We start from the raw sequence: 17193 nt of genomic DNA, 5'->3' as shown, positions 1-17193 counted from the left end.
AATGTAGCCTGCTCCCTCCCCCCCCCCCCATTCCTGGAGGTCGTCTCTAATCCCAACCCCTCGTTAGACAGGGAACTAAGGACCAGAAAGGAGAAATTAACTTGCCCACTGCCCTGCGTGCTTATCAAATTTTCAAGACTGCAGAGAGAGGGAAATTTGATTATAGGATCACGGTATTTAAAGCTGAAAGGACCATAAAAGCGGTTCTCTTCCCCCCACACCCTCATTTTACAGATGGGGAAACAGAGCTCTGGCTCAGAAAAGTGCTGAACATCCCTCATTCCAAAGTACAATGCTGAATCTATTTGCACAACTGAATCTGAATTTAAAATGACAGAAATAAGTTGCAGCCAGCCGCCCAAAACAAACGTGGGAACTGGCAGCGTGGGAAGGACGAAACGCCGAGCTGCGCTTAGTCTCCGCAGACTGACGTCCCAGACGCACCTCCCCGCGCCAGCCGGAACCACGTGTTGTCCGGTGTGGGTCGGGGCTGGGCTCAGTTTCCGGTCGGAAGAGATAAGCCGGCGGCCCCGGAAGCCTCCGTTTGCGTTACCCCGTCACCCTTTCCTGCCCGCCCCTGCTGCTCACTCCGGAGCAAGGCCGAGGTCGAAGCCGGGTGTCGACTGTCCTTCCCCAAGATGGCCGCAGGGCCGAGCCGGCGGCGGCGGCTGTTGCAGCTACTCATGCAATTCGGTTCGGTGCTGCTCACGCGGTGTCCGTTCTGGGGCTGCTTCAGTCAGCTCATGCTGTATGCCGAGCGGGCCGACGCGCGCCGGTGAGCTAGCCCACTCGGCCACCGTAGGCGGGCGGGCCGGGGAGGGGGGGGGGAGGTGGGGGCGGTGCAAGGAGGTGTCGGGGAGGAGCGGGACTGGCAAGGAGGAAGCTGGAGGCCGATGGGAGTGGAGGAAGAGGAGGTGGCGGGGAGAGAAATCTAGTAGGGCTACATTATGGGGATAGTGCATGGGGCAGCAGCAATTATGATATTGAGTCAATATTGGGTGCTCTGAGTTGGGGGATGGCAGTGTGCACCCTCAAAGGATGGAAGCAAGCAGTTTATGGGATCACATATTTAAAAGTCTTTCTTTGTATCCCCCTCTGCTACAACCTTAGCACTGCCGACACATTAGGCTATTATTAAATGCTTGTTCAGTTGACCCGAAAAACGCTTAACTTAGGGATCATCTATCCCAACCTCATCTTACAGTTTGGGAAACTGATTGGGGTGGGGGTGGGGCAGAGCAGTGTGGTAGTGAGTTGCTCAAGGTCGCACAGGCAATGGCTGAGCCACGATTCAATCTCAAGGCTTCTGACTCCAAATACAGTGTGCTGTGGTGCTCAGTAGGAACATGGCATAGTACTGTGCCTGCTGGGCATCCTACAGGACCCCACATTGCTGCTTTGCTTACCGTTCAGGAAGCCGGACATCCCAGTGCCCTACTTGTACTTTGATATGGGGGCTGCTGTGCTGTGTGCCAGCTTCATGTCGTTTGGGGTGAAGCGGCGTTGGTTTGCACTGGGAGCTGCCCTCCAGCTGGCTATCAGCACCTATGCGGCCTATGTAGGGGGCTATGTCCACTATGGAGACTGGCTTAAGGTGAGTGATGTCCTCCTGGGCTGGGGTTGTAGTATCCTGAGCCGGGAGGGGAAGGAAGTGGGCAGAAGGGGCAGCTCGGTGGCACAGTGAGTAAAGCGCCGGCTAAGGAGTCAGGAGTCAGGAGGACCCGAGTTCGGTTCCGGCCTCAGACACTTAACACCCACACAAAAAAACTAGCCGCCTAACCTTGGGCAAGTTACTTAACCCCAATTGCCCTCCAAAAGGAAAATAAAGAAAGGAGTGGGCAGACGGCTAGAGTTTCTGTGCTAAAGCCATGCATGGTAGCCAGTGGGTCATTTTCCACTCGTGGTATCACAGAGGTGAATGGGTATAGTGTCCAGTTGGGTGGGGGGAGGTTATACTGGAGCCCCTGAGAATTGAGCAGGGACAAATTTGGTAGTAACATCAGTGGTGTCAGTGGGAGGGAAGATGGCTTTAGGAATCATGCTGGGAGAACTGAGGAGAGGGATAGGGGAGGGGAGAAGAGGGCATCAAGCAGACTTCCTAGGAATGAAGATTTATGTTGTATAATAGGAGAAATTGACTGTCTTGGGAAAGACAAAAGTGTAGCTTTGCTCTGGGGGGGCTTCTTTGGATGAACTGTTTCTGATAGGGTCTCCTCTCCCATTTTCAGGTTCGAATGTATTCTAGAACCATTGCCATTATTGGTGGTTTTCTGGTGTTGGCTAGTGGGGCAGGTGAACTCTATCGCCAGAAACCACGAAGCCGCTCTCTGCAATCTACAGGCCAAGTGTTCTTGGGCATCTACCTCATCTGTGTGGTAGGTTGGGAGGGTTTCAAGGGTTGTGGTGGGTCTTTCCATCGATATACAGTTTTTAGAGAGAGAGTTCCAGTTAGTTGAACAGAGGTGGGGCTTCCCCACATACCAGTGGAGTTTTGCTGGAGATCTGGAGGGTAGCTGGCATATTGTCCTTTTTCAGGAGAAGAAGGAACATCCTAAAGCCACAAATCCTCTATGCACAGCAACTTGGCCTTACTAATAGGCATGTTTCTGGGTGATTTAGGGAAAGATGTTCTTACATGCTGGGCCCCCTTTGTTCCTGGGATCAGGCTGGTTCTATTTAGGGGTCTCATTTTTATCACTTTATCAACACTGACCCCAGACTACCATGCATGGCTCAGTTCTACTTGAGAAGCCTAGGTTAAAAGGTTGCTTCTTATCTTCATCCCTAGCCTGAGCTTGGGTTGTACTATAGAGAATTTTTATTCTCTATTATTTGTTTTATTCTCAATTATTTGTTCAGGGGCTCACATATGGACTGATTAAGCTGGGGTGATGAGTGGGATAATTCTAGACTGACTATTCTCTGTGGCAGTTGTTGCTAATGGAAAATGGGTCAGCCTCAGAATTCCACACCTTATATTCAGTAAAGCTGAACTATTCAATTCAGCAATTCAATAAACATTTATTAAGGATCTGATCTATGCAGTGCCCTGCAATAGACACTGAACAAGATACAAAGAAAAGAAGTAAGGCTTAGGCCCTAATGTCCTGGAGCTTGTGGCCTAGGAGGGAGACAAAACATGTACATAGATAACTAACTGTAAGACAGAATAAGCCACATAAAAAAGCTTTTGAACAGGTGGGTCAAGAAAAACTTCATTGAGGGGCAGGAGCCCTTGAGCTGACCCTTGAGGAAGGGGTGAGTTATCAAGAGTACAGATGGGAGAGGGCCTTCTAGGCTTGACTAGGGTGTGGGTGAGGGTGGGGATTGCTTGTTTGTGTGTTGGGCACAGTGAGAATGAAGGCAGAGGGGTGGAGATGGGAAGGCATGGCATGTATTGGAGCCATCCAGCTGTGTTGAAATATTTTTGGAGGAGTCTAGACCTGTGATTTCATCAGCATCAGAAATTCTTGGTGTGGAGACTCCCTCTTCTTATGCAGATCAACAGTTTACTGGTAATTTATATCCATAGTGAGTGTCTGGGACACAGGGATAGCTCATAGATGTCAAAAGCAAGACTTGAAACCAAATGTCCCTGATTCTCTGTCCACTTTGCTGTTTTTCTTGACTGGAATAAAATTTTTTATAAGATGTAGTTCCTGTTTTTGTAGAATGTACAGTTTGGTTTGGTGATATAGTACAAACAGTGCAACTAGCCATGCTTCAGGGACATCTGATTTTACCAGTGATCAGATTATTGCCTCCTCTGGCCTGCAGTAACTCTTCTGTGACCTGGCAGAAGGTACTGGTGAGTCTCTGGCAGAAAGATTCATCCTTCTACCCTTTACAGGATGAATTTCTTCATACTCAGCTAGGCTGGTCCATGGCCATCCATCCCCAGTCCTGTGAAGGCCTCCTTTCTGGGATAATTTTGTGAGTTTTCCAAAATTTTCTCTTTTTTAATAGTATTTCATTTTTTCTCAGTTACATGTAAAATAATTTTTAACATTTATTATTGAAAAAATTTGAGTCGACATTTTCTCCCTCCTTCAATTCCCTCTTCCCTAAGACAGTAAGCACTTCGATACAGGTTGTATATGTGCGCTCATGTAAAACATTTCCATATTAGTCATTTTGTGAAAAAAGAAACACACACTCAGAAAAATAGTATGCTTTTATCTGCATTCAGACTCCATCAGTTCTTTCTCTGGTTGAGGAGAGCATTTTCCTTATTTCCAAGATTTTCTAATTCTTTATGGTGTCTCTTTAAGACTGAGTTTCAAGGGTGGCTAGGTGGCACAGTGAATAGAGCACTGGCCCTGCAGTCAGGAGGACCTGGGTTTGGATCTGGCCTCAGACATTTAACACAAAAACTAGCCCTGTGACCTTGGGCAAGTCACTTAACCTCAGTTGCCCTCCAAAAAAAAAAAGAAAAAAAAAGAAGACTGAGTTTTAGAGATTGGCTTTGATTGGGGAAGCCCCTTCCTGGGAGACTACTCCACTGATGGAGCCACAGGTCTGGTTTAAAAAGCAGAGTGTTGGTATGTGTGTGTTTGGTCTCTTCTCCTGCATCCATGGCTTTGCCACGATTCTTGGAATGGGCACCCTACTTAGCCGTCCCACTTTGATGCTCTGTCTTCCTTTGAAGGAACAGTTCAGGGTACATTGAACTTCTACAGGACACCTTTTTTTGCTTAGCATTTTCTCCCTCTTAAAATGACTGTGCATTGCTTTTTTATACTTTGTATTGACATATCTGGGTACATGTAGAATCCCCTGCCCTGGAAGGGTGTAAGCTTCTTTTGGGTAGGAACTATTTAGTTTTTGTCTTTGTTTCTTCAGTGCCTAGCTCGATGCCTAGTACGGACTGAACACTTATTATGTGTTTGTTTAATTGAATTGAAATATGTGGAATAGTATAAGACAACATTGGGAAAAGAAGGGGTCTCAAAAGCCAGGCTCAGAAAGTTGGACTTGATTCACTTGCTGGTGGGAAACCACTAAGGGTTTTTGGGTAGCAAGTGATGTCAGTTTTGTACATTAGGTTGATTACTGTGGCAGGCATTGTAAGATAGATTGAAGGAGGGAGATGTGGAGGTAAAGTTATCTATTAAGTGACTATATCAGTACCTGTTGTATGTATAGGTGGTGCTTACTAAATGCTCATTGATTGAGATAAAGATTGTGGGAGAGAAGTTGTCAACAGTGACTCACCCATGGGGGTGGTTGTCAGTAAGACCATGTTTTAGAGACGTTTAGGAGGATGGAGACTTAAGTGCCATTGAATGTGGCAGTTAGGAGATAGTGAACCTAAGAAAACAGTTTTGGGAAGAGCAGGGAAGAAGGAACCCCAATTGCAAGGAATTGACTGGTTATGAGGAAGTAAAGGCTTTTAAATAAGTATAAACTGGTCTTTTTGGAGGTTTATTGGTCAAAAGGAGGAGAGCTATGGGCTAGCAGGTGAAGTTTGTTAGGAGAGAGAAGACCTTCCCCAGAAGGAAAGGACTGAGTGGAGAGAGGGATTGAGTGTGTAGAAAGTTCAGCCAGATCAATGAGAAGTGGTTGGGGATAGGATTAAAGGGCTGTGGAATGAGGAAGGCTAGTATGCAAGGGATTACAGAGTGAAGTGGAAGCTGAGGAATTGGAGGCATTGGTTATAAATTACTCTTGCTAGAGGTTTGTTAGTGGAAGCAAGGATAGAGATGACAGGTGTGAGATGGTAGCTGGAGAAGTCAGCATAATATAAGAATACTTTTAAGACAACTACAAATGAAGTGGGTGAATCAGTGAATCACTAAAGGGGTGATCAGTGGTTGAATTTGATTTATATAGAGGGGAAAGTATTCCAGTTAGGGGTAACACTGTGTGCCAGGGACCACTGACCTCCCCCTGCCCTCGCCCCAGGCTTACTCCCTCCAGCACAGCAAAGAAGACCGGCTGGCATATCTGAACCACATTCCGGGAGGAGAGCTTACACTCCAGCTGCTCTTCATCCTTTATGGTGTCCTGGCTCTGGCCTTCCTCTCTGGCTACTATGTGGCCCTGGCTGCTCAGATCCTGGCTGTGCTGCTACCCCTCATCATCCTCCTCATTGATGGAAATATCATCTATTGGCACAACACTCGGCGAGTTGAGTTCTGGAATCAGATGAAGCTCATTGGAGAGAATGTGGGCATCTTTGGTGCTGCAGTGATCTTGGCCACAGATGGCTGAATGACCTTCTTAGGGATGGGGTGAGAGGGGCAGATTTGGGGGGGGGGTGGTACAGGGGATTTTCTTCCACAGGCTGTTTATTTATGCTTTAAAAAAAAAACAAAACTAAACTAAAAACTTTCTTTTGTAATGATTGGCATGAAAAGGGCCTTTACCCTGTTCCCCTAAGAAATGTACTTTAAGAAAAAGGAAGAAGCCCTAGTAGCTGGGATGGGGTGGGGTGATGGACTCCCCCAGGGCTTCTCTGACCCAGGAAGGCAGTATTTATTTCAGGAAAAGAATCTCTGGGGAGAATTTTGGTGGGATGGGGCCAATTATGGAAGGGAGAAGCTGGATGGACAGAAGGAGACCAGGAGAAGAAGCAAAGACACAGAGAAAGACAAGGACCATATGTGTATATTTCTTTTTGTACAGTGTCCAGTATAGTTAAACTCTTAAACTCTTGTTGGAAGCACTTTGTGTGTGTGTGTGTGTGTGTGTGTGTGTGTGTGTGTGTTTGTTTGTGTGTGTGATACAGAGAGAGAGAGATTGAGCAATGCTAGTCTCTTCTTGTTAGCCCCCTTCCCCAATTTGTTTAACATTCCTCCTTGACCGGGGCCCAGGGTAAGGCTGTTCTCCAAACCATCCTCCCTACTTTTATAGGAACTTCTCCGGGCTCTGCCACATCTTTGCCGCAAGTTGTGAGGTAGGTGTCCTGGGGGCATGAGCACTTCTCTCCTTTTCTGTGCACCTCAGTCAGCATACTCCACCACCTTCCAGAAATAAACACTCTTTACACACTTATGGGTTTGCTTTTCTAGTTTCCTTGCAGGTGCCTTGATAAGAAATTTTTACCTTAGATCATCTCTTCTAGCACTTGCATCCCACTTTGCCCTTTGTTTCAGAGATTCCACACTAAAATACCCCTACTTACAACTTTTGGTTCTGTTCCATTTTTGTTCTCCAGTTTGGGAGTTCTTCCTGGTGGGTCACTTTATTTTTTCCTGCTCCAACTCAAATTGATTCCCCACCCACACTTCTCAACCTTTTTTTAATAATGAAGAAATATGTAGATGCCTGATTTCTTATTTAACCAAAGAGTTAAGAACTTATTTCCATCCAAATGTGCAGGAAAGGAAAATGACAGTGGCTGGAATGGACTCATGGCCCCTGGCTCCCCAGTATTCACTGGAGCCCGTTTACCTGCTCTTGCTTTTCCTGACTTCTAGATGTTGGCAAATAGTTCCATTCCCCAAAACCTCAAATCTAGCCTGTCATCTGAACTTTTAAAACTAAAATGAAGATGTATCTGCCTCTGCCCTCATCTTTTAGCTCTTATTAACAGTTGATGTTGCCTTAGCAGCTCTTGTATGATAAATGTTGCTTTCTGTGCTTACTGGCTTTACAGGGAGGGTCTCTCCAGAGGCCTGTTTTACCTGTCTTCCCAGTTTGGATCAAGAAGATGAATTTTTTTTGGAGGGGTAGAAATCTTGAGCTGTAGAGTAGGACTTGGGACAGGGACCTAGACTGCTGCTGACCTGATTTGGATGGACAGTGACTATTCCTGGAACAGGAGGTCACCGGGAACTCTAAAGGGGATTATTTCTGCTCTTCATTTTTCCACCAGGACTTCTTTTTCTTCCCTACACTTTTATAGAGGCTAGGAGTTGGGTCTTTCAGTAAAGGGCAAAGTCTCGGTTAGCAGACTCTGGCTTTGAAAATGCTCCTGCTGGGGCGGCCAGGTAGCACAGCGAGTAAGAGCACCGGCTCCAGTGTCAGGACGACCTGGGGATCGAATCCGGGCTCCTGACACTTAGCACCCACCCAGAAACACCTGGCCGTGTAACCTTGAGCAAGTCACTTAACCCCGATTGTTTAAAAACAAAAAAAGAAAATTCTCCTGCTTTGCTACTTTTCTCCCCAACCCCAGGACCCTCTTCTGCACCCTGTTTTCTTGGGACTTTGTTCTCCCTCTTTGTTAACTCCCCTCCCGCCCAAATCTGAGAGCTGAAAGGGGCTAACATTTAAATAGAAGACTCAAGAAAAACCTAAGAGGGGCGGCCAGGTAGCACAGCAAGTAAGAGCACTGGCTCCAGTGTTGGAATGACCTGGAGATCAAATCCCTGGCTCAGACAATTAGCACCTACCCAGAAACACCTGGCCGTGTAACCTTGAGCAAGTTACTTAACCCCAATTGCGTAGGGGCGGCCAGGTGGCTAAGCGAGTAAGAGTACCGACTCCAGTGTCGGGATGACCTGGATCAAATCTGGGCTCAGATACTCAGCATCACACCCAGAAATAACTGGCCATGTAACCTTGAGCAAGTTACTTAACCCCAATTGCTTTAAGTAAAAAAAAAAAAAAAAGAAAAACCTAAGGCCTGAAGAAACTAATCTTAAATGGTGAATTTTAGGAGTAGTGAGAGGCAAGAGTAATATCTGGGGACAGGAAACCTCAAATCACATATGGAGGTGGCTGTGTATTTCACCCACACATTGGTTCACTCTGGGTAGGAGCCCTGATGGTTTCGGAGTTCACAGGGAAGATGAAGAAATAGATGCTAGTTGTTCTGGAACAGCTGGCAGACTTCTGGACAGCAGGTTCCAGGTACCCATACTCTGTTCATCTAAGCCAGCCTTGCTATTTCTGCTGCTTCACCGGCTCCCTCCCCTCCCCAGAGTCCAAGGGCTTCAAGGCCTTCCCATCTCCCTTTCTATTCAAGTTTCTCAGCCAGCAAGCCCAGGCCTGCCTCCTAACTTTCCTGGGACCACTGCCTCAGCATGGCTCTTGTCTGTGCACTCAGTTGGGCTGGGGCCCGAAGGGTTGATGTCTCCTATCAGCTGCCTGGGTCAGAGGCAGGTTTGCAGAAGGAGTCAGGCAGTCCCTTGGCATGGTTGACAAGCTCATAGGAGTCCCGGATATCAGACAGGCCAAACCAGAAGAAGATCCACTGTTTGTTGGAGAAGCTGCCATCACAGTTCTTAAAGTACCTGGTGTAGGAAAGGAGCAGTGGATGAGAATGTCAGTGCATGCCCTCTCCAATCCCAGCACACCCAATTGCCCCAGCTTGTGGGAAGGATCCTTGGACTCGGACTCTCAAAGATCTATGCTACCCTCTTTCTGGCTAGTGCCATGCTTTGTCCAACCAGGGGGCAGGTTCTTGTTTTGAAATGCTGGCTAACACTCCTTCAGTATCTTCTTGGTCTAGTCAGAATGCTTTCCTCCCAGCTGGGCAGGGTTGTCTTCCCTTGAACAATAATCCTCTGCTTACTGCTTGTGAGAAGAGAATCCTGCAGAGTACAGCTGGGAGGGAGGGGCAGGGGATGGCAGAGTGGAAGCAGAAGAACAGTGCCTGTGTCTAGCCTAGAGATTCTTAACCATTTTTGGTGCCATGGACCCCATTGGCAGCAATCTGGGTAGGCCTGTGGACCCCTTCTCAGAATCGTATTTTTAAATGCATAAAATACAGTATGTTGTATTTTTTTTTTTTTAAAAAGCAATCAGGCTTAAGTAACTTGCTCAAGGTTACACGGCCAGTTATTTTTGTGTGGATGCCGAATATCTGAGGCCGGAACCGATCTCAGGTCTCCTGACTCTGGGGCCAGTGTTCTTACTGCACCACCTGGCTGCCCCCAGTATGTTGTATTGTACAAAGGAAGCTTATTACACTGAAATGCAGGTATCATCTCTTTTTGTTTTAAAGAATGTGTAGACCCCTGGTCCAGAGGGATGGAGAGGAGTCTTATTTGGTGGAGGGAATCATTAATATAAAGAAAAGCCTCCCAGGTGCTGCAAGTCTGTGCATCTGCTAATCAGCTGTGCTTCTATATACTACCTGTATATGGTATGCTTCCTAGAGGCAGCAGGCTTGAATGGAGCTGTTGTTTAGTGAGTAGAAGGGGAGTGAGTATAGCAGCTAGACAAGGTAAGACTTAGGTTCTGGGGAATCAGAGGCATTTCACTGCTTTCTGAAAGGATGAGTACAGTGTTTACCTTGGCCTGAAGAGGCCAGGAACAGAATCCAGACTTTATAGGAGCTCAGAGTAGAGATAAAGCTGAGGCCAGGCTGAACCAATGTGACTGAACATAGGTTCCTAGGTTTCGGGGATCACAGTGAATATTTTCCCTTTTGCTAGATGAAACTGAATTTTTTAACTTATTGTGTGATCTCCAATCAATATAGAACCCGTTCCTTCAGAAATCTCACACCTAATTGGGTCTATGAATGTGTTACTCCTCACCAACAGGGAGATGACAAAGAAAGGGAATGGGTAGATGCTATGAGCTCTGGAGGATCTGCAGTGAGGGGGCCTCTGGGCACGCAGAGATGACGGTATCTGGAGATGATGAAGGAAGTCCAGGCCACAGGGTCAAGGTGACAGATTGTCAGTGATCTGATGGCAGTAGCATCTGCTGCTTGAACCCTGGACTTGGAGGGAACATTATGGGCACAGTAGCCCAGGGTGTCACTCACACATCTGTGCTATGCTGTAATTGTAAATGCATTGGGCCTGGAGGCAGGAAACCCTGATTGGAGTTTCTGCACTAACTTGTTTTGTGACCATGGGCTTCAGGTTTTGGGGGTCAAATAATGGATCTGGACTAAATGATGTATTTAGTGTCTTTCATTTTAGAGTCAAAATAGAGACAATGCCTACCAGGGGTTGATGGGATTGGTGACACGGGATCTCCAGAAAAGTTGATGCAGGTCCTGACGCATACACTCCCATAACATCTGACCGGAGCCCTGGCCCTTTCGGCTTGAGTTAACCACAAACTTGTCCAGGTATGGGGTGCCTCCCAGCACAGGTTCAGTGGTCAGGATGGCTGCAGCATTGTACCTGGAGCCAGGGTGAGTGGGACAGGGTTAGGGTTTCTGCCCTTACCATTCCTAACCTCACCAGCAGTTTCCTGGTCCTCTCTTTCCACTGGCTCAGAGACCTGTGAGGCTTGTCAACATTTCCCAGGGATCCCTTTTGGTCAGATTCTTTACAACAGTTGGGTAAATTTGTCCTTTGTCTCCCACCTCATTCTCTTGCCTCAACCCCTCTCTTGATACCTCCAGGGTAGCACAGGTACTGCTCCTGGGTCAGTACTGCCTTGGCTCACCCTTCAGAATAGTAAATGGAGTGCAGCCGTGGTCGAAGAGAGGCCAGATAGTCGTCCCGAAGCTTCTTGCCAAAACTTGCATTTACCAGGTCTACTAGCCGCTTCTGATCCAGCTTCTCCAGGCTGTCTACTCGGAGCATCTGCTCAGCATTCTTAAAGAGGGTCCCTGACCCTATAACAGGGAGATAACAAGGCAACTAAACTACCTACTCCCCACCACCACCCCTGCCTTGCCATGGAAAGTTAATAAGGATTACATTATTACCACACCTACCATCCAAGTACTCCTAAGGCTGCCCCCTTGCAAAGGGTTATCTTCTTGGTGGACTGCCCATTTTTTCCTAACTCCCCCAGGAAACAAATGGAAAGTGGTACTGACTTGGCCTGAAAAAGCATCTCCTCATAATCCATCTCCATTTTAGTACAGCCAGTCTCCCCATGGGGGAAGTCCCATATTGGTGTCACCACCCTACCCTGGAATCCATAGTAACTAACAAATGGATATTACAATGAGCCTGCCTTGTGTGTTGCTGTACATCTTTGATTGCCAATCTTACATGCCCACTGGCAGCCTCCAATAGCATTCATTTGGTAGATCTTGTCCCACTGCCTAGGCTTACCCTTGTTGCTGAAGAGTTCCGTAAGCAAGGTATTGGCAGATGTTATAACAGCTGAGGAGTCATGGGATAGTCGGCCTAGCACATCCACAATGAGTCGAATTTGCTGTCTTTCCTTGCTGCTCACCCACTTGGCATTTGTCACTAGGTCCAGGTCAGCAGGCAGGTTCACATTACTTAGAACCTAGGGGGGGCAGGGAGAGAGCATGACAATGGACCTATCACAAGCCCCTTTCTCTTGAGTCCAGACGTTTCTCAGGAATTTCCCACACTAATCCTTCCTCCCAGTGATTTCCCAGCTATCTTACTGAGTCCTCTTTCTGTGGTCTATCCCCAAATTCAAGGGCTGGTCACATGAAGTGACACAATGAAGAGAACAGAACCAAAAGAACCATGCATAGACTAGTAAGGATCTTGGAGAACTGGTAAAAGAAGTGCCTTCCCTCTTGGGAAAGAGTTGGGGACTTTATGGTCTTGGGCAAATCATTTCCCTTCATTAACAGACATGGTTGCCCTGGGTTTGATAGGGGTACAATAAGGAATGTTAAAGGAAGTGACAAACATAAAAACAAAAAGCAATGATTAAACTTAATAAAATTTTTAGAGGCTGGTCTGACCTTACCAGGGTCCCTGCATGTAGACCCGACCCTTTCAGTGTGGGATCCTGGGCATCCCAGAACCCACAGGGAACAAGTGCAAGGTGAGACACATAAGGTAAACAAGGGGGCTAGACAAGGGATAATCAAATTTAGGTGAGACTAAGGTGGGGATTAAAACCCAAGTTCTTTGGGGTTGAGGTGGGATGAAGAGATAGGAAAATGGAGAGTTGGCAAGATGGATATGATCTACCTTCTGACTGGCATCCTGGAGGCCCCCGGTAGTATTGAGGAAGATAATCTTGGTGGGCAGCAGAGCCTTGGCCAGAGCAGCAGTGACCTCCAAGGAGTTGAGCAGTACAGAACGTCGGACACCTGTCTCGCCAATAGGACACAGGATGGGGATGCTACCCGACTCCAGGCACCATTTTAGCAGGTCTGTCTCCACAGAGACAATGCCACCATAGCTGCAGGTAAGAGTTGCAGTTGGGGCTCAGCTGTCTGGGGTTCCATAACTCCAGGGGCAGGAGGCACAGATGGGCAGAGTGCCAACCTACTGTGATGTGTGGGGAAGTGGCAGATTTGGAAGTTTATATAGGCTTAGAGAGGGAGAGTATTATTAACATGGTAAGAGTTTGCAAAGAAGAGCTAGGGAATGGTACTGATAGGGGATATACAGTCATCCATGGAACTCAGAGAGTAGATGCTACATGCTTGGTAGAGAGTGACTAGTACAGGGTAGTAGCAAGGAAGCTTCAGTGTGCCTAGGGAACAGTGGATGTGGAAATGAAAGGCACTTACGTGGCATGGGGGGCAGGTTCAGCAGCACTCAGCACAGACCCTCCCCCAAAAAAGGGCACAGCAGTGGCTGCATTGTGTCGTAGAGCGTCCACAAGGACCTTGCAGCTCTGAGCCATCTGGGCCTTGGCCTCCCAGAAGGAAAGGCAGCCAGAGGGTGCAGTGGGTTCTGGGAGTCCAAGAACCACAAGTGGCTTCATATCCATCCGTTGCAAGAAGGCCAGGGCGAAGGCCAGACTTAGGACTGCCTCTGTGCTCTTCAGCACACCTTCATCCACCTTCAGAGGAGGAGGTGATGAGAGCATTGGGAATGGCCCATCCATCCTGTGTAACACTTGCCACTAAATGTGCATTAATGTTCTCACCCTTATGTGACCCAATGTAGCTATTGATTTTGGTATCCTTGATAGCTGAACCTTTCACTGAGTAATACCAATGTCCTTTGTATCCCCCCCCCCATATCTACACCAGCACCCTCATACCTACATATGATCCCATACTCTGTGCCATCTGCCAAGGTGTTCACTGCCAACCATGCCCCTTTGTCCAGACCTCAATCCTCGGTGTCTTCCTTAAGGGTTCTAGCTTCCCCTACCCCCTAGTATAGCCTTGGGGGGCCCTCAGTATGACCCTAAGCCTCTGGAGGTTTAAGCCCCATCTTCCAGGTTCCTTCCCTTTAATTCCTCCTAGACCATTTATGCCCAGCCCTCAGAAGCTCTGATAAGTCCTGCACTTCACTCCTGGACTGGTGACTCCGCCTTTCCTTCTCCCCACCCCTCAATCTCATCCTGTTTCTTCAACATTCCCCTCCACCCGTTTAGAGGTGGCCTTGGACCCCAGGGCTTACATAGGGCAAGGTAGGTGGGGCACTGGTTGTGGGGGTGGGTCAGGGACAGGCAGACTATTGTCCAGTTTTTCCTTAATTCTCAGTGCCTCTGAAGCCAACCCCTCTTTCCAGCTCCTTCACAAACCCACTGGGTTCCTCACTTGGTGTCCTACTTGCTACCCAGGGTTTCTACTTGCCTGCCCTGCTTCTCCCACCCCTACTCTAATCTGGGAAGCATCCCCCACCATTACCCTAACAGTCAGTGGTCGGGCCAAAGGAGAGGGCCCCCAAGATGGGCCTGTCCGCAGCTGGGATAGTTCCTTTCCAACCTCACCCTGCCCGTCTGTAGGGTCAAAGGTGCCCTGCGCTCAATTGATTGCACTAACGCTCCAAACCGAAAGGTCGCCATGTAGCTTGCTAGGGGCCATCCACACCTCCTCCCCTCCAGTATAAGGAGCCTCATAAGTTTTGCCCATCGGTCCCAACCAGTGATATGGAAGGCTTCCTATCCCGGTTTGCCAAGTCCCGTATCAAGATATGCCAGTGCCGGTTACTTCCCAGAACGCGCCTCACCTCGATGATGGCAAAAGGTTTGTCCGCCGAGTCATAGGTGGTCTGGAACTGGGTGAGCCAGTGCCTCGCCTCCCCAGGGCTGGCCCCACACTCGGTCAGAAACGCCTGAATGTCCCGCTGGACCAGCGAGCGGCTGGAGTTCGGGGCGGGGGCCGCGGCGGGCGGCGGCCGCGGCGCGGCGGCTGGACCCGGGAGCGTGGGGGCTGCAGGCGGCCCCATTCCCGGAGGAGGTCCCTTGTCACCGGCCGTCTCTTCGGGAACCCGCTCGGCCTTCTCTCTCGGCAGCTGGGTCCAGACCCGGGCAGTACTGAGGCGGCGACTGGGACTGGCACCCCCAGATCCCCGGCGCCTGGCGCTACTGCTGAATCTATGGGCACCTCCCAGGGCCCGGAGCCACAAACTTGCTCCAGTCCCAACTCCTACCCCTGCAGCCGCCGCTACTCCGACCAGGGTTCGAGATACCGGAGCTGTCGCCATGGTAACCCTTCGGCCCCTCAACCTGCCACTGTATGGACCCTGCACCTCGTTCCGGGGGACTCTTAACCTTCAGGGGGGCGGGTCCAGGTCTGGAGTAGCTGGGGGGCGGGACTCTGCAGAGTTGGGGTGAGGGAGGGCAGAGCTCAGCTCTGTGACCTGTTTGGGGAGAGGTCAGGAGGCAGGGCCCAGATAGGACTCACCAGGTGTCCCATCCCTCCCCCCACCTGGGACCGGCAACCAAGTAAATCCCAAGTCATGCGGTCTCTGAGATAAGGCAGTGGGAGTGGGGCTGCCTTTGATCTGCTGCCAGGGTCGGTTCCAGGAACAGAACAGGAAGGGAGACTTGACCGGAAAAGCCTGGTGGCAGGGATGAGGCCAAAGGAGAGGATCTAGGGGTCGAGGGGCTGAGGGAGCTGCAGCATTAGAGAAAAGATTAAGGGAAGACTGGGAATTAAGGGCACCCAGATCCTCTCCACTGGCCTCCTCTGGATCAGAATGAGGGGATCAGAGTAGAGAGGACAGAGGGCTGGGACAAGGATAGGGAGCCGGAGAAGGGACCGGGATGGGGACACGTGGTTTGAGCAGGTGTGGACTAGAGGAGAAGGGGGGCAAGGTGTTTCGAAGGTCAGTCTCTTGCCTCCAAAGTTCTGTGGGCTTCCACCTACTCTCCCCTGGAAATCAGGATTACCTGGTTATGGAATGACCACTTAGGCCCCCAGTTCCTACCCTCAAAGGCCAAGTGGCCAGTAGAATAATGACACAAGTCATCTCCATTCCCCTGCCTTGCCCCATGTAAACGTAGGCTCTGGTTTGTTTTTCTATCACTTGCTGTCCTCAGCTGGAGTTTAGAGAAGGGGAAGGGAGACAGGGGAAAGCAATGTGGTACTTCTGACTAACTGGATTGATTTTTCCTATTTCCTGCCTGGGAATTCAGGAAGGGGAGCAAGTCAATGAACCAATGTCATCAAGGATCCAGCTCCCCTCCCTATTAGTGATCTGACCTTTATTTTACTCATCTTCCCTCCTAACCCTCTCTCCCCTTCTCCCTCCTCACTGCCCCATCTGGGCCCAAATCTGCTTAGAATCAACCAGCAATGTTGACATTCCCCCCCCCCCCCCTTCCTTAGCCCTAGTATTTCCTCCTTGTCTTAGAGGCAGGCCTTGGTTTTTATCCTTCTTCTACCTGACATCACCCAGCCAGTCTTAAACTCTATACACTGTTTTACTCTGTCTTTGAGATTTTGGCATCAGGCATTCCCCTTGGTCAGGATCTTCTACTCCATTTTCCCTGAGTCCTGACTCTCCCTGAAATAGTCACCTTCAGGAAGTCATTCTTGAAGCCCTACCCCTCCATCCTCTCATCCTTCTATCCTTGATATGGATTTACTGTCTCTCCCTCATGCTTGGCATGCTGTCCCTCCTCATCTCCACTTCCTGGGTGCTCTGGCTTCCTTCCAGTCCCAGCAAAAATACTCCCCTCTACATGGAGCCGTTTCCAATCCTCCTTAATTCTAGTATCTTCCTTCTGTTGATTATTTTCCATTTTTCCTGTATGTGACTTATTTATACCTAGTTGTTTGATTGTTGTCTCTTCCCACTAGATAATGGGCTTTTTTGAGAACAGGGCTGTCTTTTGCCTTTTTTTATATCCCCAGGGCTTAGCACAGTGCCTGGCACATAGAGATACTTAATAAATATTTATTGACTGACTGATGTCAATCAAATATCAAGCATTTATTAAAGACCTACCATATTGTGCTGAGCCTCTGGGATACAAATACAAAGGTTGAAACAATTTCTATTCTTGAGTAGCTAACAGAGTAACTCTAACAGGGATACATAAGTATTTATGTTTATATATCTATATCTGTGGGCAGCTAGGTGGCAAAGTGGATAGAGTGCTGGGCCTGAAATCAGGAAGACTCCTCTTCCTGAGTTCAAATGTGACCTCAGACACTTACTAGCTTTGTGACCCTGGAAATCACTAAACCCCATTTGCCTCAGT

The 17193-nt window shown here is 48.7% G+C and overlaps 3 protein-coding genes across 3 annotated transcripts in view; 2 read left to right on the top strand and 1 right to left on the bottom strand.

The window, feature by feature from the left end:
• Window positions 1-17193, top strand: part of LSM12 (LSM12 homolog) — an 83584-nt gene that overhangs the window by 41897 nt on the left and 24494 nt on the right. The gene's annotated exons all lie outside the window — the stretch shown is intronic.
• Window positions 460-6996, top strand: TMEM101 (transmembrane protein 101). The gene is made up of 4 exons (XM_069064420.1): window positions 460-775; window positions 1414-1594; window positions 2229-2375; window positions 5905-6996. The coding sequence occupies exons 1-4, from the start codon at window positions 639-641 to the stop codon at window positions 6211-6213; spliced, it is 774 nt and encodes a 257-aa protein (XP_068920521.1). The 5' UTR covers window positions 460-638; the 3' UTR covers window positions 6214-6996.
• Window positions 8518-15216, bottom strand: NAGS (N-acetylglutamate synthase). The gene is made up of 7 exons (XM_069064415.1): window positions 14712-15216; window positions 13316-13590; window positions 12768-12981; window positions 11922-12102; window positions 11302-11473; window positions 10851-11033; window positions 8518-9182 (listed from the first exon to the last, which is right to left on the bottom strand). Exons 1-7 carry the CDS (start codon window positions 15186-15188, stop codon window positions 9029-9031), a joined length of 1656 nt encoding a protein of 551 aa, XP_068920516.1. The 5' UTR covers window positions 15189-15216; the 3' UTR covers window positions 8518-9028.

This window comes from Petaurus breviceps, unplaced genomic scaffold, assembly GCF_028583685.1.
Source record: "Petaurus breviceps papuanus isolate PSGF00001 unplaced genomic scaffold, PetGlider_PUasm1.0 90630, whole genome shotgun sequence".
Lineage (NCBI taxonomy): Eukaryota > Metazoa > Chordata > Mammalia > Diprotodontia > Petauridae > Petaurus > Petaurus breviceps.
The sequence above is the reverse complement of the archived record's forward strand: the minus strand, read 5'-3'. Positions and strand labels throughout refer to the sequence as shown.